The 24271-nt window shown below is 29.9% G+C and overlaps 3 protein-coding genes across 11 annotated transcripts in view; all 3 read left to right on the top strand.

Moving 5' to 3' along the window:
* Septin4 (Septin 4) lies at positions 1-9157 on the top strand. Of its 3 annotated transcripts, XM_026643791.2 has the most exons (9): positions 2056-2440; positions 3310-3501; positions 3760-4018; positions 5998-6148; positions 6356-6521; positions 6670-6826; positions 7327-7411; positions 7712-7727; positions 8162-9157. In XM_026643791.2, the coding sequence occupies exons 1-9, from the start codon at positions 2323-2325 to the stop codon at positions 8218-8220; spliced, it is 1203 nt and encodes a 400-aa protein (XP_026499576.1). In that variant the 5' UTR covers positions 2056-2322; the 3' UTR covers positions 8221-9157. The 3 variants fall into 3 exon arrangements, with proteins under 3 accessions (XP_026499577.1, XP_026499576.1, XP_026499574.1); XM_026643792.2 differs by lacking the exons at positions 2056-2440; positions 7712-7727 and adding an exon at positions 1-220; XM_026643789.2 differs by lacking the exon at positions 7712-7727 and having other exon boundaries at positions 2057-2440.
* Positions 9158-11353: 2196 nt separating this feature from the next.
* Positions 11354-12874, top strand: LOC113403299 (density-regulated protein homolog). Its single transcript, XM_026643799.2, has 4 exons — positions 11354-11704; positions 11771-11941; positions 12449-12588; positions 12672-12874. The coding sequence occupies exons 1-4, from the start codon at positions 11527-11529 to the stop codon at positions 12714-12716; spliced, it is 534 nt and encodes a 177-aa protein (XP_026499584.1). The 5' UTR covers positions 11354-11526; the 3' UTR covers positions 12717-12874.
* A 468-nt stretch (positions 12875-13342) lies between these two features.
* LOC113403392 (serine/threonine-protein kinase unc-51) overlaps positions 13343-24271 on the top strand; it is a 29042-nt gene continuing 18113 nt past the window's right edge. For all 7 annotated transcript variants that reach the window (XM_026643931.2, XM_026643932.2, XM_026643933.2 and 4 more), the window contains exons 1-2: positions 13343-13750; positions 19002-19178. In XM_026643931.2, the coding sequence (XP_026499716.2) occupies positions 13622-13750; positions 19002-19178 (306 nt within the window). In that variant the 5' untranslated portion in view covers positions 13343-13621. The remainder of the gene's footprint in view (positions 13751-19001; positions 19179-24271) is intronic.

The following is a 24271-nucleotide window of genomic DNA, read 5'->3' on the forward strand; positions in this document are numbered from 1 at the left end:
ACGTGAAAGAATAAAAATTAGTGTGAATTTTGGTGAAGTCGAATCGATCATCTAAGACTAATAGATAAACTCGGGAAAATGTTAATATTAAGAAGATTAAAGAAATATAATAAAATGAAAGGAAAAACATCGTGAAAATTTAATCATAATTTTCGCTAATTTACTTCATACATATTTTGTGAAAGAAGAAGGAGCTCCCCAATCAGCAAAAAAATGAACGGTAAGACTTATGTATTCGTTATTTGCGTTTTAGGAAGCATATATGTTTTTGGTTCTTCATTTTTTGTGTTCAATAAAATGGAGAAAGTGAGCGCGTTCTTACATTTCATTATATTGTAACAAAAATTTGATAATTTCCATAGTTTGTTTTACCTTCAACGTTTTTGTTTTCATTGAGTCCTATAAAAAAGTCATGATCTATGGTCGGTATGGCTTGATACCAACTCCTCGAGAAAGCAGATACGACCCAATGCGAGGTGCAACATGTACCAATGTGACGTATGTGCAATATGTGTTCCTGCTTTGACTTTATGTAATTTCGCTTTATGCGAACGCAATTGTTTGTTTATGTTTATGGTCTTAACACAAATTTGGAATAAATTTCCTTCGTGCATCATTATCAGTCCAAATAGTCGTGAATTTGGAATAAAATTGATTTTAAAAAGATTTAATCATTGATAGTATGTCGTTCTTTTATTGCTGTTTTGTCCTTAAATATAAACGATGATAAAAACTCAATGCCTCAGAAATCAGGACCGAAAGTACGAATTACATATCTCTAGACTGTTCGTGTATCCTTATATAAGTATTCAGACGAAGTGACACGGTTAAAACCTTAGGCTAATAATTATTAACTTTTTTTCTATATTTTATTAACTACTTTAAATTTTTGAAGTGATTTAGTGAAATACTATATATATATTTATTTATATTAATTTAAGGTAAAAAAATATTTAAGATAAAACAAGATATACCTACATATAAACAAGATATATTCCACTACAAAACAGTACAGTTATTGTGTCCCAGAACGTATGGCGAGTGAATAAGTGTAATTATAGGCATAAGTTACATATTATCATCTTAATTCTACAGGTTGGGGACGCAATCATGATGTAAGGGAGTGTTCACATTTATTACAGTGACAATATATATGGGCAGTAATGACTACTTAGTTAAAATAAAAATAAAATATAGATTATGTTAAATCTGAATAACGCAGTAATTACGTTAATTGATATCACATTAATATAAACAGGTATAATATCTTGTTTGTTCTTTTTTTATAGATTTATGCAAAAACTACAATCTCGACGAATATGAAACTTTTATATTATTTTTATATATAGGTTCAGACAAAGATTCAGTAATATTTTTTGAGATATAGCTCAATGTAGTGACGTTGCCGGAGGCAAAATTTTGGTCCAGGCAGTTTTGAACAGTACTTTGGTAGCGTACGCTTCAAAACGATTTGTAAGTCTATGCATAGGGTAAATGAACGTTTTTGTAAGTTTTAAAAAACTAAATTTCGGCTTAATTTTAAAATACAAGAGTTTTAAATAAATTCTTACATAAAAATGTGAAACATTTTTAAAAGAAAATAAGATTATACATCTCAACGATAACAAGAAACGGTAAGACAATAATAACATGATAATTTATATATACTATATATAGACAAATATGTTTATTAAAACTAAATATTAAACAAACTTTAATGTTGTTCTACGTGATGCAATAAATAGAGCGTGCATTCCTTTGATTTCCAATCAAATAGTAACATCTACTTCTATATCAATTATATTAACGAAATAATGAGTAATTTATTGAATTAAAAAAGAGAGTACAAATAATAACAATAACAGTATATATGTCGTCGAATTCTAAAAAGAAAAAATTGTAAAAATCTATTTGACTCTTAACCTTTTCACAATATTTAGTGCATGATCATATTAAAGTTAATTTAATTTGAATTGCAGTTAATTAATGACGTAATGTCAAATCTATCTAAATGTTACGAGTGACAATAGAAGTTGTCACTCTTACAAAGTATGTGCTATCGTGCAGTTTCGTCGCGATCGTAGTACTGGTAGAGCGCGCGAGTGGCTGCCGTCGGCGCCTGCGCTGCTCATTTCCGTGATATCGAAATACGTAAATTCCTGAATAAAGTAAATAATTTGATTTATATTGTGATTTTTTTATTCGATTGCTTATAAATTTCCCTCGTTATTATTCCATCTTTAATGTAACATGTCAGCACTGTAACACAAAAAAAGTTATACAACCTATTCGTGGTAAAACATAAAGTCAACAATTCCAGTAATGGAGAAGAGCGATTCATACGCAATCTTAGATATAAATATTTGTGATAAGGATTCAGCACAAGCAGATAATAATCATAATAAAAAGAAGACATCTCTCACAACTGTAATTAAAATTCGTAAGTTTTTTTCATATGCAAATATGATAAATACATATATTTATATTCATTTGAACTGTATATATATTTCTAGTAATAATTATCTTAATAAGTATGACACAAAATCTGTTTGTTTTCATAACATCAAATATTATTAGTCTCACGTCATTATACACAACAATCCTATACAGTTTTTGTATACCTACATGTAATCTGAAAACATAATAAGGCCACTATTGTCTATTAAGATCGTGTGAGTGGGATTTGTTCTAAATTGATATACCTATTGATTGTCTTTTTTTATACTTCAAGATACGATACGGAAGAGCTCAGTTTTAGAACGTTTTGAAATCATAATAATTATGTTGAAACTATTGCAAGTTTTATTTTTGATATAATAAAATAGTTTAACTAATTACAGCGACAGCATAACATGTTACATTGATGAGCACGTTCGTCGTTTCCGCTCGTTGTCCTTAATATTTGATGCGCACGCACTGTGTCCCTGGGCTCTGGTACTCAGGAAACCCGACGTGTTCCGCTTCGTCGCGCCCATTGCACTGAGACTCAGTACTTGCATCTTCACAAAAGAACAACATAATTTGCGTAGGCAAATTACCTAGAGCTTTCTCGTCTTGTTTTATATAAAAGAAATCGTCCAATGTAGTCACCATTATCTGCAGGATGTCGCCGACTATATACTTCCGCAATAGTTTGCAGTAATCAAATAAGAATACTAACCCGCATGCTTTGTTATGTTTGTAATATAATCATTTTAGAGAAAACTATAGGTATTTGAGTTAGTTATACTTCATGTCTTTCGATAAAATAATTTATTATTTAGTTCCATTCATTTATTTAAATTCTTGTAAATAAACATTTGTTATCAGAAAGAGAACGTGGGGAACGTGATTATATAGGATTTGCGACTCTGCCGGAGCAAGTACATCGCAAATCTGTTAAAAGAGGTTTCGACTTTACGCTAATGGTTGTCGGAGAATCTGGACTTGGCAAATCGACTTTGATCAATAGCCTTTTTCTTGGAGATCTTTACAAAAATAGAAAAATATCTGATGTTCAAGGTAAGTTCTTTTAAAAATAAATTTTCCATATTTCTCAGAAGTAACTCAATGTATTGAGGAACATATACAATATATGCCGGTCTTTATTACGACGGCGGAAGTCATGTCCGTTCTATATCATATTTACAAATAAGTTGACTTTCTGGGGCGCATCCGTGACTTTGTGTGGAAATTTGCATACGGAATTAGATTTGTATGTATGCGTAATGTCGAGTGTATATAAACTTTATAGAGATGTGTTTTAAATTCTCGCAACAGATAGAATAGAAAAAACGACGACAATAGAGAAAAAAACAATGGAGATTGAAGAGCGTGGAGTAAAGCTTCGGTTAACGATAGTAGATACGCCAGGTTTTGGAGATGCCATCAATTGCGAAGACTCGTGGCGGGTGTGTTCTGCTTACGTCGATGAACAGTTTCGACAGTACTTCACCGACGAAAGTGGTCTCAACAGACGACACATGCAGGATAATCGAGTACATTGTTGCCTTTACTTTGTGCCGCCATGGGCTCACAGGTATATAAGTCGTCTCAAAGAAAATAATTTTAATTAATTAATCTATATAATAAAGATTTTTTTTTATTTGTATGATAGTGATGCATACCTACTCTAACTGTCACATCTTTCTTTAAAAACACGTTTTAGCTTGGTCTATACAATAATGAACATTTATCATTTTTATAACATATGTAGTAGCCATAGTTAGATACAGTTTGAGTAAATGAACAAGTATATATAATAATATTTTACAAAAGTATATAAGTATATTATATTTATTAAGCATGTACCTATAATATATACATATTTAATAAAAGTATTTTCGTCTTGTATACCTATGTGTATATATATCTTTCTATATGTTCATCATGATTTAATAAAATATTTTATGACTCGCAAAGAACAAAGTACAAAGTAGAATTAATAGCCTGCAAAAGACTCCTCTCTCTTTAAGGAGATTGTTTGAAATTCAAACATTTCTGTATTCGTTCACCACTGAGCACAAGATGACTTATAAATGCATATTCAAAAAACATGAAAATGAAGTAGTAATCTTCGGTTTGGATTCACGTATCGAAATTCTAGTCACTGGGCCATCTCAGCACCTGCTAAGATAAAGTCAGATAGTTTTTATTTAATACGATTTAGTTTAAATAATTCAGACCTTATTCAATTCGTAGAATATATATGTTCTGCAACTTTTAAGAGGTAGGAATATAATATAATATAGCTGGGCAAAAGGCTCCTCTCTCTTTAAGGAGATTGTTTGAAACTTAGAACACGTTCCTTCAATCACATTTCTGTATTCGTTCACCACTGAGCACAAGATGACTTATAAATGCATATTCAAAAAACATGAAAATGAAGTAGTAATCTTCGGTTTGGATTCACGTATCGAAATTCTAGTCACTGGGCCATCTCAGCACCTGCTAAGATAAAGTCAGATAGTTTTTATTTAATACGATTTAGTTTAAATAATTCAGACCTTATTCAATACGTAGAATATATATGTTCTGCAACTTTTAAGAGGTAGGAATATAACAATTAGTAAAAAGTAGTACAATTGACTGTCTAAATCTCGTCGTCTTTGATAATAACAGTGACCGTACCCACTGTAGTGTACGCCAGTAAGCTATAATAAAGATAGATTTAGTGTAAATAGTAACTAAACAAGACTAAGAACGCAATAGTGATAATTATATTTCTGAAATTTATGCAGCAGATAAAAGTTGAATTCCTGAATGTTGATGACAGAATTTATACGCTGCCTTTAGGTGCGATAATATTATAGTCAATAAAATCTTGTTGCGTTAATATCTCTGATAGCGTTCTTTAGCATTTCGATTGATTAATGTTTGTTCACAACAGATAATAACTATGAATCAATAAACGTGTTTGATATGAAGTGATTAAATGCAATTGATCATTTTACTTAATTCACCGTAATAGATTACTTTCTTGGCAACACTTAAAATACTTAATATGTACAATAACGCAATTAAATAAATGAAACTAAAAGAATTTTTGCGTATTTTTTCAGTCATATAATAATAATTAAATGGCTTTTTTAGGTTTTATATGCGGTTTACCAGTATTGAGATTTCATTCAGATTTTTTATAGATATTACATATAATATATGTATTAATAACTACTGAGTTCCTTGTTTGTTTTTCTCTGAAGGAAGTGTTTTTAAACACCATCACAACTGGTACCAGTCATAACTTAACATTAAATTTAATCAATTCAATTCAAAAGTGCTTGTAAATATACTTTATTCAAGTAGGCGTAAGAACCTACTTGAATAAAGTATATTTTGATTTTATATAAACTATATGTTTATATAAAATCAAAATCGTGAACAATGTTATTAAGTTGTTTAGATTTTGAACGTAGGTACTATTGAACGTCTATCTACTTATACTTAATGAAATTTTGAAAACATGCCTATTATTATTTTTCAATAATATTTATCATTAAATTTCAAAATATTTTTTAGTTTACGTCAAGTAGATCTGGAAATGATGAGACGGTTACATCGTAAAGTTAATATTGTAGTAGTGATTGCAAAAGCTGATTCCCTAACTGCTGCGGAGGTGAAGCGACTGAAGACGCGCATTCTTAACGATCTAGAAGAACATCAGATTCAGGTATATTCTTTGTATAATTTATTATGGTTTTAGTAAAAATAACATAACAACTTTTTTTAAATTGAAAAGAGGTACGCAGTTTTTCTTAGAAGATGTACTTAGCGTTCTGTACGTGCTTATACTACTTTCATTACCTACACGCAATAACTTTTGATTTGTCATTATATTTGAAAATAAAATAAAAATTAAAGGATTTCGTTTCTTTAGGTATATCAATTCCCAGAATGCGACAGCGACGAGGACGAAGAGTTCAAACAACAAGATCGTGAACTTAAAGCTGCGGCGCCATTTGCTGTAGTGTCGTCTGACACTGTGCTGGAGGTCGGCGGGAAGCGCGTGCGCGGCAGACAGTACCCATGGGGCATAGTCGACGGTAACATGGGTTTAAAGATTATTTGGGTTTTTCCCAACCTACAAATTAAACCTTTTGTATTATAATAGCTTCTTTGCAAACATGGCAATTACATGTATAATCTTCCCGATAAGGAAAACTTTATAATACCTAATAATCTCATAAACAGTGGAAAATCCCCGGCACTCTGATTTCACGAAACTACGGACTATGCTGATCTCGACGCATATGCAAGATTTAAAGGACGTTACACAAGACGTCCATTACGAAAACTTCCGCGCCCAATGCATTTCACAGATATCACAACATGCAATGCGAGAAAGAGGGTAAGAGTGCATTAAGCCTTTATCATTTTCATCAGTAGTATTAATCTCTTTCTCTAGTTCATTTCCTCAATTATTCGCCCTTATACATGTTAATTACATAATTCATCAATCTTTTTTATTCCCTGTGCTTTACACAACGATTAATATGATAATTAATCGGTTTCCGCTTTTGTGCAACTATAGTCACTTTTAAATTCCTTCTACCCGGCTATGACAAAAATACTCATTCCAGTTTTGGAAAATTCAACACAGGCCCAACTTTGTTACTGCTGTAGATCGAGCGTACCTACCTATTGATCGCGTAACTGATTTGTATTAAATCCATCCTCTTCTATTTACAACTACATTATTATTTAAGTATTAAGCTAATTATTACAGTTGCTAAAGACATTCATACATTTCCGTTCTTCGAATTCATATAACCATCTGCCAAGTAATATGAAACTAACTGGTTAATTTTGTCAAAATGTGTATAGTGATAAATTCTTGTTCGTCGACAGAAAGCTGAAGAGAGATTCGATGGGCAATAACACCGACGTTGTATTTACGGACACCGACCGTTTACTTCTACAAAAAGATGAAGAGGTATTAGCATTTATTTAATTGTATTACAATTCAAATTTATAATTAATTAAGTCTTACTTTAATAAACAACTATAAACCCTTATACTAATTATCTATTTATTTAGGTAAATTAGTTAAACAAAATAGATTTTTTTTTCTACTTAGCTACTTATTATGAGAAAACATACTGATTTTTTTTATTAAATGGTTCTTATGAGATAATTATACATAACACATGAATTTGAACTAAGTGCGATTAAATACAATTATAAGTAGGTATGTAAATCATTTTTATAATATTTTATGATTTTCGCAATATAGGACTACCTTGGACCTCGTACGTACAGAACATGGTGCATGGTTTTCAATAAAAGCATTACTTCTAAACATAAACATAATAAAGTTACCAGCTATTAGTTATAGAATTTGATTACATAATATCATTCCAAGTAGGTTACCGTACATCCTAAAACGTAAAGTATTAAATAAGACGCATGGTTCAATTCAGGTCAGACAGTCGGTCCACGAAGTCACAAAATTTAATAATATTAACGACACGTTCATCTTAAATAGGTTATATCGTTTGTCTCTATTGCATGTCTTATTACAACAGTAGATACTAAAATTAGAAAAATTTTGAGAACGATTTTCAACTTAAAGGTTTCAACCTAATTTAGGTTTTCATTTTTTAAATGTGTTTATACCAAGAGCATGGAATATACTTTATTTGGTTGTTATTATAATCGATTAATATATTTACTTCAATTTCAGATACGACGTATGCAGGACATGTTAACTCAAATGCAAGAAAAACTCAAAGCTTCCGATAAAAAACATGACAGTATTATTGATGTATAGTACATAGACCGCAAAATTAGCTAAGAACTATAATAACGTTTTAATTAGTTTTAAATAATAGAATGTCTTTAGGAAAATTCGAAGAATTTAATTTATTGTAGTTTGTTAACTTTTAAAAAAGAAAAGCGTTATGTGAGTATATGCCTAATTGTATATTATTTTATTGAATCAATTAAGATTCCTATTTACTATTAAATTGTAATGTTTAAAATGTTTTAAAATCAAATCAGAAACAACAAAAATCAGAATTAGCAACAAATTGTTTGAGACATAGCGTCTGTGTAAACATTTATCTTAATAAAAACCAATGTGAAAGTAATAAATCAGTATAAATTATTGTAGCCCTAATTAGTATTACACTTTGCACTTACACAAAATTTTATTTATTTAATTGTCAGTTTTATCACGTTAGTTTAGCCACATGTCTATGTCTACGTGTACACTAAGTATATATTGTAGTATATATGTATACTTAGACAACTAATCTCATTAATATCAATTTAAACCAAAGATACTAAAAACAGAAGTTTCTAAATATTTATGTTAAGCTGTAATTTGATTAGCCAAAATTTATTAATTAAATATTTAAAAAATATATATTACGTTTTAATCTCTCTCCACGTAAGATGGTGATTATTGTTACACCCAATAAACAAGGATTTTTATTTAATTATTACACTATATACTTATGTAAGAATGTATATGTAATTTCCATCGATTTTCAAATTTTAAAATATAATTTAAATATGAATATTTTTCAAGATTTACAGATATGTTGTTGTATAAAAGATTGTGATTATTTTTTTGATCAATAATTAAGCAATTATCTGCAAAGGCACCTACCAAAAGTTTATAAACGTACTGTGAATTTTTGTATTCGAATTATTATAGTAAATTGATACTTTATGTTGTATTCGTTTTCTTTGCGCGTTTTTCCTCCCGTATTTAAACAAAAATCGTATTAAAATATTTCAATGAATAGATATAGCAACAGCGTTTTTTTAGGTAAGTACCTAAGTACATGTAAAATTTATCTCACGTAAATTAAGAAGTGGGGTTTTTTTAAGATCAAACGAACTTCTATTGTAATTAATTGAATTCTATTGGCATACATAAATCATTTTAAAAACTTGTAAAGCCCTGCAGTTAAAGAAGAGATTTAGTGAAAGGCAGAAGAATAAATAATGTTATTTCTAACTCAAAAATAAAAACTAAGTTTGTTAGTATTCAAATCAAAGCCAATTAGCATATATTTACTACAAAAATCATATAACATTACCATATCAAAGCTTGAGTATACACACTAATAAGCACCCTTCATCATTACTTCCCTCTCTTTTTCTTACCCACACGCATACACAGACCGTACGTTTATTTCAAATGCAATTGCTTTCATGGAAGAGTGTCTGTCACAGGGGTAGCACTTTTAAAACAACACTCCTATCTAAAAAGTGTTACATACGATATGTAATGAAATATATATTTTTTGTTTATTTAAATAAATATTCATTGTCGAAGATATAAAGCAGGGCTGTGGATGCATAATAGAAGCAGTGTCGGACACCGCGATCTCGTCGTATGATGAAGAATTTCCTTATAACGAGTAAACTTCTATTAAATTTAAAGAGCACAATTATTTGTAACAAAATACATGTTAATTTTTAATTATGATTGCGTATATAATTGCTTGTGCAATAGAAGTACATTTGCTTGGTCACGACTAAAACAATATTTTTTGTTTTTTAAAATAATTCCCTCGGGTAGCATATTTCCTTCAAAAAGGACCCTCCTACTACCAATCACTGAAATTATCTAAGGGGGTTACGGCAATGTGGAACGTATGCCATCTAAAATAATTGAAACTTCTTCACGACTACCCTTATGTCTGAGATTCATACCCAGGATTGGGAGAAGATTGTGACCATAGTCACGAAAATAATTATATATATATATATATATATATATATAGTTAGTATTTATAGTATTTATAGTATTTATAGGAGTAGTTATTTTTTTAGTATAGTTATTTTATATATATATATATATATATATATATATATATATATATATATATATATATATATATATATATATAAAATAACTATACTAAAAAAAACGAATTACTCATTTTTAAAATGTCATAAATGTAATTTATTATCAGTATAATGGCATTATACAAAACAACAAACTGCAGATCCAGGTTTGTTTTTCACGTTTGTTCCACTTATAATCATTTAATTAAACCGGTATTGCAATACATGTTTGTATTAAATTTGTAAATATTATAAAGAGATAATTAATAAAAAAGCACATGTTTCTTGACTTTGTATTAGAATAAATGTTAACAAACAGATTCGGCCTCACACAGTAACTCAGAAAATTAACTAAAGTCCTAGCGCAGTTACTTTATAGCTTATTGCTTCCATGTATGATTTGTAGGCTTCTCGTTATTTATTACTGAAAGCATATAAAATGCAAAAGAAAATTTATTTGTAAATATAAATTCTCAATGTGGTTTATGGAGTTCATAAATTCGTTAATATATAGGCTTAAAAATATAATGTGTCGTTTTAGAAATCAATTTGTCTATAAATTATAAACAATAATGTTACATTTATACTGCCTATAATGTCATATTTTAACATATATTGCCAAAATATAAAATGATTTTTTTACATATTAACTGAGATTTTTTTGAGTTTGTTTTGTATAAATTGTCATTTTCAAATTCATTATCAAAAAAACATTCTAATATCGTCAGCTACTAAAAAAGAATAATCTGGCGGTTTAAAGTAGTAAAAGGTAGTTTTTTTATAGAAGTGATTATTATTATTATTTTGATACGATTTTTGGCTGCGACAAATAGCCGGTTTCTTTTATTAACAACTAAAAATATAACAATTGAGGTTATATTTATATAAATAGAAATGTGATTTTATTAAATCAATCCAATTGAGGAGACATTCTGAGTTGAAGGAAATCAAGGAGCTTTCTGTGACTGGTAACCTAGTCATCCCTATGTAGATGAATCATTAACATCGTTTATATAGTCTTTTAAGGTAACAAATGATAATTGACATTGACAATTTTGTTGATGGTTTTGATTAGACGTTGCGGTTGTCACTTGTCATGTCAATTCGGCTTCGAAACGAAATCTTAAACAGCTAAGCTTAGTTTTTTCTATTGATTAAAATTTGTATAAAAGGTATTACATACGATATCTATTTGTATTAAAAAAAATATGTATATGCAATAATTTCATTGAAAAAATAAATACAATGGCGGACAGAGATTTGTCGCTTGGTCCGAGGGAAGGTGTATCGTACCCAATAAAGGTGCAATACTGTGGTAATTGTTCTATGCCGATAGAATACTGCGAATATTATCCTGAATATGACAAGTGTAAACAATGGCTAGAGAAAAATTTACCAACAGAATTCGAAAAAGTAAAAATAGGTAAGGTTGCAGAATATCCAGAATAAGGTTAGTTTATAATTTCTTTAATTTTTTTTTTAATTTAAGATGAGGAAGATAATGGCGGTGGGGAAGAAGAAAAGAAACGACAAAAAAGAGGTGGTAAAGGTATGCTAAAATCAAAGAAAAAAGAAGATGTTCCAAAATTAGTCCAAGTCTCACGAGCCCCTCGTGGAAAAAAGAAATCTGTAACTGTTGTGTCTGGGCTAAGCACTTTTGGTAAGCTATTCATGGTCTTCAATCTTTTTAAAATTGATAAAAATACTAAACACGGTGCTGGAAACAGATGTTGAAAATAGACTGCCACAAATTTATTGATTAACAGTTTAACCAACCATTAATGTCTTAAGTAGACCTTTTGAAAACTAAAGAATTGATTTTTAATAAGATAAAATAATAAAGATAAGATAAACAATAAACCCACTAAACATTGATAAAATTAATACACTGAGTTTCTTTCACTGAAAACTGATGGAGGTATTTTTTTTCAAACCTAAAGTAATAATTGTGTAAATCTTAATTTGATGCAGAAGACATTGAATTAAGATTAACACAATAATTTGTGTGAGAATTATGTACTTGACTATGTGTTCATATAATTTTAATTAGACTATATAACAAGATTGAATATTATGGTGTTGTTTCAAATAGAAAAATATTATCAATTTATAAAAGAAAAACAATATTTTGTAGGTATAAGTTATTCTTACTGCATTATGTTTTTAGATATTGATTTGAAGGTAGCAGCTAAATTCTTTGGTACTAAATTTGCCTGTGGGTCATCAGTGACTGGTGATGATGAAATAGTAATTCAAGGTGATGTCAAGGATGATCTATTTGATGTTATTCCTGATAAATGGCCTGAGGTATGAAATTATATAACTTACTTTCATATAATGTTTGACTTCAACACTTCTAAGTTTATAAAACTTTAATCTTAATTTTGCAGATTGATGAAGACAGTATTGAAGATTTAGGAGACCAAAAGAGATAGTCACAATATTCAGAAGCTTATATTGCCTGCTTCTGTTTCTCAAACTGTAACGCGACAATTATTGTTGTATGATTTTTATTAATTTGAAATAGAAATGAAGTCTTGTCAATCTTTCATTTATCTAACCAAGATTTTTATTAATAAAAACCTATCATAAATTATTGCTCATATTTATTTTTTAATATCATATATATCATTATTTAAATTTTAATATTGATAATTTGCATGCATAATGTATTTAAGAATTAATATTTTATATTAAATAAATTTAAATGTTACCATCTTATTTACTTACCTTATTTAAGCATAATTAATTTCAAGCTAGTGAATAAGGACCTAAAAATTTTAACAATAATAAATGAAGAATTACAATAGCTACGACATCTATGTATCATTTATTATTACGATTTCGTATCAATAGATGGCGACACTTTGTGATATATTTTTTTACTTTTGTTGTTTTGCATTTTCAAATTATATAGGTAGTTATCAGATTTTCTTTAGAGGTATAGTTAATAGTTTTTTATTTGAAATTATAATATAGGTATTTACATAGAAGTAAAAAAAAAAAACAAACTGGCAACTCTGAATGAAGACAATATTATTTGATATTAATTGGATTATGGCAATACAGTCTTTACTTCGCAAAATCAAACACAACACCATAACACAAAATAAAATCACTTTTAAGCGTTTTGCGTTCAATGTATGTAGTGTATAGCAGAAAAACAATGATTCACTAGTGCATTAGGCTAATAGTTAAAAGATAATACCTGGAAGCCAATAGGAAGTGATTAGGAGCTCAAAATCAGAATGTAGCGCTTAGTCAAGTTCCACAAACGAGTTTCTAAAATTGTATTATCGATCTTTGTCTTTACTAAAGTGTAATTTTATAAAAACTTAAAATGTCAGTGGTTAAAGCAAAAGCGTTGGTGAAAATGGAAGTTATCCAAGTTGGTGAATACGAGTTCACCAAACAAGATATAATAGGACATGGAGCCTTCGCCATGGTGTACAAAGGCAGGAAAAGAAAGGTATGCTTCCATTGCTTCTCCAAGATTTTCTATTGTCACTGTTAGATATTTAGGCAGTAAAACAGTTTCAATGTACGTTTCTCCACACAAAGAGAGAAAATTATTTTGGTTAACATAAAACAATTCGTATCGATTTGTTTTATCCGTGGGTAGCGTAAACGTCATATCAACCGAGATGAAGCAATCATAACGTATGACATAGTGCCTTGATATTTCTTAAAAAAACATAAATTGATTAATTAATATACTACTAATCATATTTCAAAAAAATATTTCTAATGAAAATACCTAAAGTAAATAAATAATGTTCTAAATGAAAATGACAGAAGAATAATTTGTTTTCAATAACACCATGTAAACATTATGTGTATGAAAATGATATTGCTTGGTTTGACATTATCCTTGAAATAGTTTGCTAAAAGTTGTGACATGAATATTTAATTTGTTTTGACAATAATCAATACCATATTATATAAAATGATTAGTAACAATCAACAGTACAAAATATCACCACTCTTGTAGTAATTTTAATTTAATTACATTTAATCCCCAGCTAACCTAACCCAATGACACCAGTTAAAGCCTTTTTAGGACAATTAGATATTAAAATTAAAAAAAACATAGGACCATTTTAACATTAAGCCTATTTTAATACAACTGCTGATGGAAAATCAATAAACAATATTTTAAATTAATGTCTATATATGTATAAATAAATTAACCAAGAACTTTCTTGATATAATAAAAAAATTGTATTTTTTACAAAATAGTAGTTATAGGATAAAACACTATTAAAATGATAATATAACTATTTAATGTGATGATAATAGATTATTTGTAACCTAAACTATTTCAAATCATTTGTTTTACATTTGAAATGTACTCTATATTATAATGAACAATGTAATTGAAACTAGAGATAAAACAGATATCACTAAGGGCAAATTATGGTGAATAAATACTAATTTCTCTGCATTGAGCGGTAGCAGGTGGTTGCGTTTCTCTTCATAAATAAGGCGAGCTTCAGAAAAAAGTCTTTGGCTATACCCCTTCCTGCAAGGTGCAGAAAGGTAGATTTTGACAAACTTTGTTAAATTTGAATATTGTTTGGCATTAGCTGCCCACAAAGAATAATTCCCAAAGAAGAATAATTAAGGGTCCCATTGGCGATCGGCTACGTTTCGCCGGATACCCGGCTATCCGGCCACATGATCGGCCGAATATCCGGTATCCGGCCAAACTGCTATCCGTTTCATCTTTAATTGAAACATGCCTAAACCAATTTTAAAGAAGATGGTTTTACAAAATTTGTGGTCATTATGTGCATTATTGGTATTGACTTAAATATAAGTGTTTAATGTCATCTTATGTATCTAAAATGTTATAACATTTAAAAATAATTTTAATCTTGATTTATTTCTTCCTTTTATGGGTTTTTAATGAAATATATAATTTACCAATAACATAATATGAACAATGTAGACTCTAAATTTAAGATTATAAAAATGGATAAAATGAAATGAAAGAGAGACCTAAAAGTAATTTTGAATAAGAAATGTTTAATTACTGTAAGTTAAAGATATATTCTAATTGATAATAGCAATTGCATAACAATGTGTTATAATTTAGATATTTTCAAAGTTCTGGTAATATATATATAATCACACTTAAAACAGCAAAATCGATTTTATTTTTAACATAATAAATTTTAATGAAGTTTGAGTAGATAAAAGATTAAATAAATAAATGTTTGAATATAGGCCATTTTTCTGTCTAATTGATGTTGCTTTTAAACATACATTTGTAATTGGTATCCTTACTCTCTTCAAATGAAATTTTATGTTTAATGAATAATCAAAGATAGTGACATGGTTTTAACTGACAAGATTGGTTTAAAGTGTTTTATTATTTTCAGCCAGTAGAGCGGTTTCATAATTTTTGTCATAAATAAATTATTCTATCAATTGATTGGAAATTAATTAATATTTAAACATCTAATCAATAAACCACACTAACGACTATTAAATGTTTATAAACATAAATGAATGTGCATAATTTTATACTAAAAATATTACATTAATCGCATTAAAGGAGTTCGTTGCCAGGTGTCAGATATAAAAAAAGCCTTCCTTGGAGTTCAAGATTGCTTCATACCAAATTTCATCAAATATGGTTAAACCATGTTGGTTGGTTTAGCCATGATAGAACAACAGACAGACAGACTACTTTCACATTTATAATATTAGTTTTGTTACTAACAGTATTAAAATCTTATATTAGTTTTGTTTTTTGAACTGATTGTGATAATGGCTTCATAGAGAATAGGTGATTCTTAAATAAAGATTTGAAGCCAGTCAAGATGCTAAGTTTTTCAAATGGTCAAACAACATAAGTCCTTGTCTTGACATTAGAAGTTTAGTCAATTTAGATACTAACCTGCTTATGATTGCTATATTATATAGTATATTTAACCTTTATATATACAATAGGATTTCCTATCAATTTAGTTAGTAACATCTATGAGCGACGGATTACCTACTATCAAATATGATAACTGTTGTTACATGAAATTGATTAAAAAAATCTGGTAAATTTTAATTTTTCTTCACACAATCATTAATTTTTTAGCTTTACTGTTACTAAAATCTTTGTAAATCACAAAATATAATTTATATTGTCATTTTCAATTGAGTATTTTAATTATATATGCATATAATCTGAACCAAGGTCATCAAACCGCGGCTTATGAAATATGTGAAGCTAAGCTCGAGGATGTTCGAGTTTCCAATAAAAATCGAAGCAAACAACACTAAACAGATCCGCAACGATACTCACGCTTTTACAGCCTCAATGGACGACCGCTATTAAGCGCTTATCTATTGGTTTTCGACTTTGGTTTTTGAAAATGTGTGACATGTTTAGTGTTACATATTTCAGTTTATGGTCTGCTACCTTTACCAATGATTTCAAAAAACGAATCCACGAGGTCGACATCCAGAAAAATCGCATTGAAAATAAAGTAAAGCTCTATTAAATCATTATTTCAGAGTTCTAGTTAGATTAGGTTAGTCTTGGTTCATTGTTAGTCAACTTTAAAAAAAATGCCGACAATTTGCTCACTTTTTAGCAGAAACACGCACACCTAACACGTGGTATTTTTATTCTGTCGGATTCTTCTGCCTTTAAATTTAATCGACCCCTGGTCTATATAACATGTTTTAAAAATCAATTTAGTATCTAACACATATACCTATTTGGTCATTTGAATATCATGTCTGACGATGTTTGCATGAGCGTGTAATAAAAGCCTTAACGCACGCCATGCAGAAATAAAAGAAACCAGTTTTATTAGTGTTATTGCAGCTGTCATTCTAGTTTCTATTTCCCATCTATTAATGTCCAAACTAAGCTTAACCAGCTCACTTTACCTGCACGTGTCTCTAATTTACGACCGTGTAATATCAAGCCACTCCCTACTGCGATTCATGTGGTATTTTATAAACTGTTGCAACTTACAATCTCATGCTATCCTTGCCCTACTCAAATTGTGAAAGCGTAATTAGTCTTGTGTCTGAGCTAGTGTTTATTATTATATCATAAAAATAACAAGAATTTAATTAATAATTAGAAAATAAATCATTTATTATAATATAATCTTTGACAACGTATAATATAAAACCAATATTGTACAGTTATCATGTTAAACGCATTAATTTGTTTATTTACGCCGGCTATACGATGACATGTTTTGAGATTCGGTTTCACCTCTTTGTGTAAAACCGACGAGACAATGCGTCGCTGCACAATACGACACGCGCAATGCACTCCAAGGGCATACATCACACAGACACGTGCCATGTGTTGCGACCAAAATATGGACTGATCTGATTCAATTATTAATCTTAATAATACATGCAGCATATAAGGATTTTCTACTTCGACTTATTAAATACTCCACTCACTATTATTGAATATTGATTATTATTACAAAACTTGCTTTATCATTTTTCTATTATTATTATCCGAAAAAAATGTTTAAAAATATATACATTTAAAATACATACTTAATTACATATTTCTAAGATAAGAAAAGTGTAATTGATGGTTACAATAGTGCAACTCATTCTTCTCGGGCTACGGGACTACATGACGAAATCGGGTCAAATTGTAATCGCTGCTTGAGCCTGCCGAGTTCGGAATGTAGAACGGGCTAATGTTAGCTCAACTCCGGCGCACCACCGACTCCCTTCTGGATAAGCAAATAAAATAACATATACCTCGGACCGTCTGTTCGCTAAATATAAATTTGGATTAATTTAATTCGGCTTGTTGTTACAGAAATATTTAATTTTGAAATAAAATATTATATTACTATCAAACCAATATTTTGTATTCGATTTAAATTTAAAATCGGTAATTAAAATATATTCGCATCAGGAAGAGGAAATTTGTAGTGACTCATTAGTCATTCTACTTTGTTGTACTTCGGACTTTAAGATGGTAACATGTAAAGCACATGTATTTTGTCTACAAGTATTCATTGCTTAATGAAGATCATTATAATTTTATTTCACTTTAACATTAATTGCATCTACAACTTATGTTATTTATTATTCTCACTTCCTTTATGTTTTGCACATTTATGTTCAATCGCAAGATTTATACGACAATTGTTACTCACGTAGTACTTATGTAATTCTTTAGAATTATTGGAAATATCTATACACGTTATACTGTAATAGTATTGTTTTTATTATGCAAGGACGGCAAAAACTGGATTAAATTATCGCGTGAATATAAAAATAATACGTAACATATGATACGACAACGCACGTGCTAACAAGTATATGCGATATATTTAGCTATTGGACTGTAATTTTAAGTAGATTTTAAAATGTTTTAATAAAATATGCATATTCAATTTTATGTCGTTGTTTAATTATTTATAAGTGGTTCATGATTAAAAACAGATTTATTATAATTATCCCTATCAAGGTGGTGACTACTAGAATTATATTATGATATTTCAAGTAATTTGCTTTTCCTAATGTTGTCATTGAACTTATGTTTTTCGATTATTTCGATAAGTATGTATATTCTTGAAAATTGCTTTCAAGAATATACATACTTCGCATATTAAAGATAAAATTAACGATATTATCTATTCGACCTATCGAATTAACCGACCAGTATATTATAATGAACTATAACCGATTTCAAATTAAAATATTCCTTTTCTTTATTATCACAGAATCCATCACAGTCAGTGGCCGTGAAAGTGGTCACGAAGAAGGGTATTCAAAAAGCGTCAGAGATACTCGTCAAAGAAATAAAAATACTCCGGGAACTGACAGCTCTTCACCACACAAACCTCGTCGCTATGCACGACTGTATGGACAGCCCCGCTTACGTCTACGTTGTCATGGAGGTAAGACTTCATTGATTTAAAAAATATTTCAGGTGCTCTTTTAATACACGCCTTTGTTAAATTGACTTATTTATAGGCAATCATACTAACCGATTATAATTTGTTTTACCAATAATGTCAATTATAGCAATTTTCCTACGGAAACAATATTTATTTGAATATGTTACTATCAAATACGCGAAAATTAACACGAACCAGGAAGAAGCGATTGCGTTCAAAACTGCGAATGCCGGGCCAATCATTTATTGTTTCCGATGTGCGCGACATGCCCTCAGGGCCATGATATAGCAAACGTCCGAAACATCCAAAGGCGCTTTATGGCGCTGTGTACAGCATAATATAACGAACGGCTATGTAATGTCCCTTACATGATGTAACTAAAAAAGTCAATATGTAAAAAAATCTAGGAAATCAATTTAAACTACTTATAACTCTTAGTCTTCAAATTTAAGTCTTTGCAAATGTAATCAGGTTATTCTGATGACAATCAAATAATTGTGTACCATCAAGCGAATCTCATAACAGTGATAGAAGATGCCTACCATGAGACCTATGAAATGCTCACTTGAAATCCCTTCGAGGTTTAGTAATTTGTTTTAAAATATACATTTATTTTAAAGGTAGGTATTATAGTGAAGTAGTGATTTAAGACGTCCTAAACATGGATGGATACGCATTCGAGGACTTCAATAATTATAATACATGGAACAACGCAATTACCACACAATAACTCCTGGTTCATTTCCCTTGTTTAATGCACTGCTCGGTATATCAACAACAATTACCAGGAAATGGTATAGATGTTAACGAGCGTTAGGTAGCGTCCGTAACCCACTGGCCTTGCCCTTAATCCATTCATCGATAGCGCAGTATCGCGTGTCAATTATACGATTTTACGTGATCATTTTTACTTCATATTTTTTTTTAGTGTGTAAAATTAAAAAGTTCCCTCTAATTTTAAATGAAGAAGAAAACGTACGTACGAAAAAGAACGCAGACTTGCTGTAAGATCGTAATGCTCGTAATGGCCGTTATAATATACATATCCTGATTATATGATAGAATTTTAAAATTGATAAATACAAATTGTTTTAACCAACAGCAATGAACATGGGCAAAAGTACAGCTATATTATATTTTATTTTTACGATCATGTACGTATTTATACTAAAAACAATCTACGGACAACTTCTTGGCAACTCCAGGAAATGTTATGAAAATGGCTTTAATACAGTGTCCGCGCAAAGTGGGATGGTATCGTTTTGTTTGTACATATAAATAAATAAAGTAGAACTGATAAAAAACAGGTTTAGCGTTCCGTATTTATTATTTAAATTTATTATCATGTCGGGATATTTATTTATTATACGTTGTGTAGTGTCTATTATTTGCGATAAGGAAATCGTCTGTGTATACGAATTAAAAACAGCACGCTTACGAAGCGTGCAATGTCGACGCCAGCTACGACGTTCGACCAATCCAATATCACTTAAAATTCTACAAAGCTTAAGATAAAATTTGAGCCTTGCACTTAATATTATATTAATGCGTATTAAATAATAAAAAAAAAAAACTGTAACAGGTCAATGATACATTTATTTAATTAGTAAAATGGATAAAACCAGATATCGAAAATTATCTCATTCACAACGGCCACTTGGCTGTTGTCAGTGCGCTGTTTTGCCCTTTCGCGAATGGTGTCACTGATTTGCCCCACTAACCTTTATATCATTTAGTCAATACTTCAAAACTCATGTACACCTTATCAGCTTTTGATAAAACATTTATGTAATAATTGGAATATGCCTACCTTATAAATAAAATACTTACTTTAAAACAATAACGAAAAATAAAACAATTATGCTAAAATTGATTTAGAAATTAAATAAAAATTGCGGTAACTTTAATTAGTATTGAGATTCGCACGCGTTAACGCAAAGTCTGAAACGCAAATCAATAATAATTTATTTAATGAACGGAACCTATCAATATTGTTTTATAAAATCTGCATACAACGTTGTCGTAACAAGTTATATTAAAGGGAACGAGTAACAATTCATGATGCAATTTCGTTCCCCGTGTTGAAGCTTAAAGGTAACGCTATATTTCTTGAGACATGCACGTGCTGAATCCAAACTTGCTTTATAGCTATGTGCGCTAGTCTAGGTTATTGCGCAGAAACTGCCGACACGCGTAGTCATACTTATCACTCGAAACGACGTGAAAGTAGCGAACGAAAGTGAACTGATCATAATACTTGTAATATGTAATTCGAACAGAAATAATTGCACCATTAGTTTAACTACAATTGGAAGTGGTCGAAAATCGCCCATTTACCTTTCGGATTATATACGTTATATTTCTCCTCCTTTTAAAATGAATACTTGGCAAATATACGACAACTTCGATGGTCACGTAACAATATATAGATTGAACATTGTTAAAACTACAGCCACTCAATACACTAGCTCAACGATGGGTCAGCCGACGACAACGAGACAAAGAGAAATATGAAAGGCGCATACCTGTTCTATTCTATGGAGTAAAACCAATGAAATCTATTGATAAAACCTCAGATCCCAGTGGCAACGAGTGAATCTTAATTGATAAATTGAGGTTCAAACATGAGTATGCGCCTTAGATTTCATGTGCTTGATATGTGGTTTAAATCGTGAGTTCAACAAAGAAAACATTTTTTCTACCAAAAACACAACAAAAACAGAAATTATGCCATATGTGTGGGATACACATATGGCATATTTTTTACTATAATACCCAGACAGCGTAGTAAAGGGAAAGAGGCCTTTAACCAGCAATGGAACATACAGTTACTGGTAATTTTATGGCAAAAAAAAACTGATTAATAGAATTTAGTTTAATTTCGACCTGAATAATGTGAGACATCAACAATAGTTGTTCATCTCTGATGTAATCCGCAGCCATAAACATTAATTCCTACACAGGGACAAATATATACCCACACCTTCCACGACAACAAGCTAATAATTACTTATATATAACCTTGGCCTCGAATTAATAGCGATATATTACAAAGTGTTCGACAGTCTCTGCGCTAAAGATTTTACAACTGCTAAATAACTAAAATACGGATTTCCATAGTACAGTTTTATTCTAAATATTTTTTAAAGATCTTTATAAATAGATCCGCAAGGACGTATATACCAAACATGTCTTCACTGTGTGATTTTGAACACATAGGTACAAAATATAATAGATAGCCCTGAATGTTTGAAGTTTAAGTAGTATTCTAACATTATATATTTATAACACGACGCATGCCTATCGTAGCATTAACGACATACCTCAGCGGTTTTTATAATCCTAGTTTATAACTAAAGACGAAACCTGAACTAAACTGAAGACATGGTACTAGAATATTACAAAAATAAGCAACAATGTAATTTTATGTTTTTTATCCCCTTGATATAGAAATAATTAAATATTTCATTTGCAATGCAAACCAGAGTAATTACGTACAATTACAATATAAAATAACTGTAATAAAAACATTGATCTTAATCTGTCGGAATAAAAAGTTTACAGTTCATATGAGTTGCTTCAATTAATTAGTAGTTTAACATACAAATAAAAAGTAGGTACTGTTATATTTATTTATAATTTTATTTCATTTCGTCGCTTATAAGTTAATGTAAAAAACACTTATTTATATATTTTAAATTTGCCCAAAAATTTAATAAAACATAATACGAAACTATTGAAGCAAATATTAAACTTATGAAATTAGAGTATTTCTGCATAGGTATTAAATAGCTTAATGAGTTTCTGTGCAGCGGGAATGAATTAAAAGATACTAATCTATACAATTTCCTGTCAACAATTTCGATATTCATAGAACTGCAAATCATATTAGGGCTTAAATTATATGTACGTTTAAATAAAATACTAAATTCTTACTCTTATATGACAAACTTCGAGGGATAATACCTACAATAAAAAGGCCACTTAGGAATTTAATAGATAACATAAATACCTATGAAGTTATACCTTTGTAACACATTTCATCATCTGTTTTATATGACTGGCAAATTGCCCTGCAAAATATCTACCAATTAATATGTTCCTTCGATAAACTACGTTCGTACGTTCGATGTCTACGTTCTATGTAGAACGATCATACGATAACCCGTCGGAGAAATGAAAAAGAGTGTGATTGCGTCAGGACGGTTTCTCTGCACGTTTTGAAACTCGATGTAGCTTGAAAGTGACGCACAGGAAATCATAACCTTTCAGCTTTCTATCGAATCAAAGAGCTTTTAATTATTAGAGTATTCTTTTAAATGTCCTGTTTTATATCATATGGAAAATCTTAGCTGCGTTAATGTTGATTTTTCGTCTAGACTCAACCCAAGGAATATACGATAAAATAAATTTGTTTTTAATAATAATATATCTTGAATGTGTTGTTTGCAGTATGTAGTTATTTTAATTTGTTTTATAGAGCATTTTCACTCGTAGTAGTTCGGCCAGTAAATATAAATGGCAATCGTACTATTACGCAACAAAAAAAAAGATTTTAGGTTGAGTATTGAGCATCAATATGAATACATTTTTCTGCCGAAATACATACTTATATACAAATTTTAAAAATGGGCACAATAACCTTCGAATTGCAGTACATCTTGATAATCAAATCAGACATGATATAAAAATAGAGTACGTCCACCGAAACGTTGCCACAGCGTACTGCGCAGTGCATTGGACGTAGGCCTGGCGCATTTTAGGTCACTAACCCGTACATTATTAGGACTGTCCTATGTAACTTTAGCCCATATGTTCTTTAAAATTAGTAATGATTCATAAAATATCGTGTTGCGAAATATTAAAGTTTAATTGGACCAAGCATGGTTATATCGTCCGCTACCGGCTAACGGAACACTACAGATTGTCTCGGTCAGACAGGCATGCAGTCAAGCACGCATCCGCCCGCATTTTCGTTCTTTACACGACCTGTTCTTAGTGCACACAAGTGTTTACCGCACTCTAGCGTTTCTTCATGACGTCTTTGAACCGTCTATTGTTTTTAATTAGTGGAGCATGTGAATTTGTTTCTT

The sequence above is a fragment of the Vanessa tameamea genome, chromosome 13 (assembly GCF_037043105.1).
Source record: "Vanessa tameamea isolate UH-Manoa-2023 chromosome 13, ilVanTame1 primary haplotype, whole genome shotgun sequence".
In the NCBI taxonomy this organism is placed as follows: Eukaryota; Metazoa; Arthropoda; class Insecta; order Lepidoptera; family Nymphalidae; genus Vanessa; species Vanessa tameamea.

What these genes read in the sequence shown, in the direction of transcription:
- Septin4 (XM_026643789.2), top strand. Translation starts at nt 2,323, where the DNA reads ATGGAGAAGAGCGATTCATACGCAATCTTAGATATAAATATTTGTGAT. An exon ending in AAAAATATCTGATGTTCAAG is followed by an intron (nt 3,502 to 3,759) that starts GTAAGTTCTTTT and finishes TTCTCGCAACAG; the next exon opens with ATAGAATAGAAAAAACGACG. An exon ending in CATGCAATGCGAGAAAGAGG is followed by an intron (nt 6,827 to 7,326) that starts GTAAGAGTGCAT and finishes GTTCGTCGACAG; the next exon opens with AAAGCTGAAGAGAGATTCGA.
- LOC113403299 (XM_026643799.2), top strand. Translation starts at nt 11,527, where the DNA reads ATGGCGGACAGAGATTTGTCGCTTGGTCCGAGGGAAGGTGTATCGTAC. An exon ending in ATTCGAAAAAGTAAAAATAG is followed by an intron (nt 11,705 to 11,770) that starts GTAAGGTTGCAG and finishes TTTTAATTTAAG; the next exon opens with ATGAGGAAGATAATGGCGGT. An exon ending in TTCCTGATAAATGGCCTGAG is followed by an intron (nt 12,589 to 12,671) that starts GTATGAAATTAT and finishes TTAATTTTGCAG; the next exon opens with ATTGATGAAGACAGTATTGA.